At 42.2% G+C, this 1288-nt stretch overlaps 1 protein-coding gene across 1 annotated transcript in view; it reads left to right on the forward strand.

The window, feature by feature from the left end:
• Window positions 1-1288, forward strand: part of LOC101862704 — a gene marked incomplete in the record, with an annotated part of 13375 nt that overhangs the window by 7462 nt on the left and 4625 nt on the right. Inside the window, 1 exon segment of the mRNA XM_013090860.2 lies at window positions 481-626. Within this exon segment, the coding sequence (XP_012946314.1) occupies window positions 481-626 (146 nt within the window).

Here is a 1288-nt window from a genome sequence, read left to right on the forward strand (position 1 = left end):
GGATAAAATGTGTGTGAGGACGGGGGTAGGGGGTGGTATTATGTATAAAATGTATATAAATGTATTCCCATTACCATCATGACCGACTAAACAATTCCCCTTTTTCTTGTTTTGTTTTTCTATAATGCATAACAATTTTCACTATGTCAATACATTTTTACTTTACCAACAAATATGGGCGCCAAAATCGGGACACAGGATAAACATTAAAAAAAAATGTATTTGTGATAAAGCCTCCTTGTATGTTACTTATTACTCCTTACTTGTGGGCGGTTGGCGGGTGCCCTGGTGTGGTTTGCTTCTTCTTTCCTATCAAACATCTATCGTCCTTATCTCCCCTTCTTCTTTTTTATGTTTGTTACTCTCTTGTGACACCACTAATCTTCTGGCACTCATCTGACCTTATGCAGTTGCGAGCGCCGTAAAACCTCTACTAAAACTAAACTAACTCCTTATTTCCGGTAATTCTTTCTGTCTCAGCTTCTACCACGGAACAGGTCACCATCCTCAGGCGGAACTACTGCGGAGCAATGAGGTTCTAGTGGTGGGCTACGTCCATCTGTTCTGTTGTCTGTGGTTCCTGGTGCAGGCTTACTCCTCTTATGGATGGAGGGCTGTGTTGGGAGGTAAGTCTACTTTCTCTCTATCTGTTTCTCTGTCTCTCTTTCTCTCTCTCTTTTTTTTCTCCTTCTTTTTGTCTCTGTCTATCTGTCTCTCTCCCTTATGTCACTCTCTCTTTCTCTCCCTCTATGTCATTCTCTCTTTCTCTCTCTCTCTCTCTCTCTATCATTTTCCTTCCCCCCTCTCTCTCTTACTCTATATCTCTCTCCCTCCCTCTCTCTCTCTCTCTCTCTTTCTCCCTTTCTCTACTACCTGTACTTTGTGAGAAGACGTGGAGTGACATCACGCGACCTGATAGGGAAAGGTGGAGAGCGTTTGTTCGTGGCCTATATCCTGATCCAGGGTGAGAAAGGCAATGATGATTTCATGTACTTCACGTGGCATTTTTATTAAATTTTTTTCACAAACGAGAACTTAAAGTGTCTTTTGGCGGGTGCTCTGGTGTGGTTTGCTTCTTCTTTCCTATCAAATATCTATCAACCTTATCTCTCTTCCTTCTTTAAATTGTTTGTTACTCTCTTGTAACACCTCTAATCTTCTGGCGCTCATATAACCTTATGCAGTTGCGAGTGTCGTAAAACCTGTACTAGTGGGTGGTTGGCGGGTGCTCTGGTGTGGTTTGCTTCTTCTTTCCTATCAAACATCTATCGTCTTTATCTCCCCTCCT

This window comes from Aplysia californica, unplaced genomic scaffold (assembly GCF_000002075.1).
Source record: "Aplysia californica isolate F4 #8 unplaced genomic scaffold, AplCal3.0 scaffold01590, whole genome shotgun sequence".
Lineage (NCBI taxonomy): Eukaryota > Metazoa > Mollusca > Gastropoda > Aplysiida > Aplysiidae > Aplysia > Aplysia californica.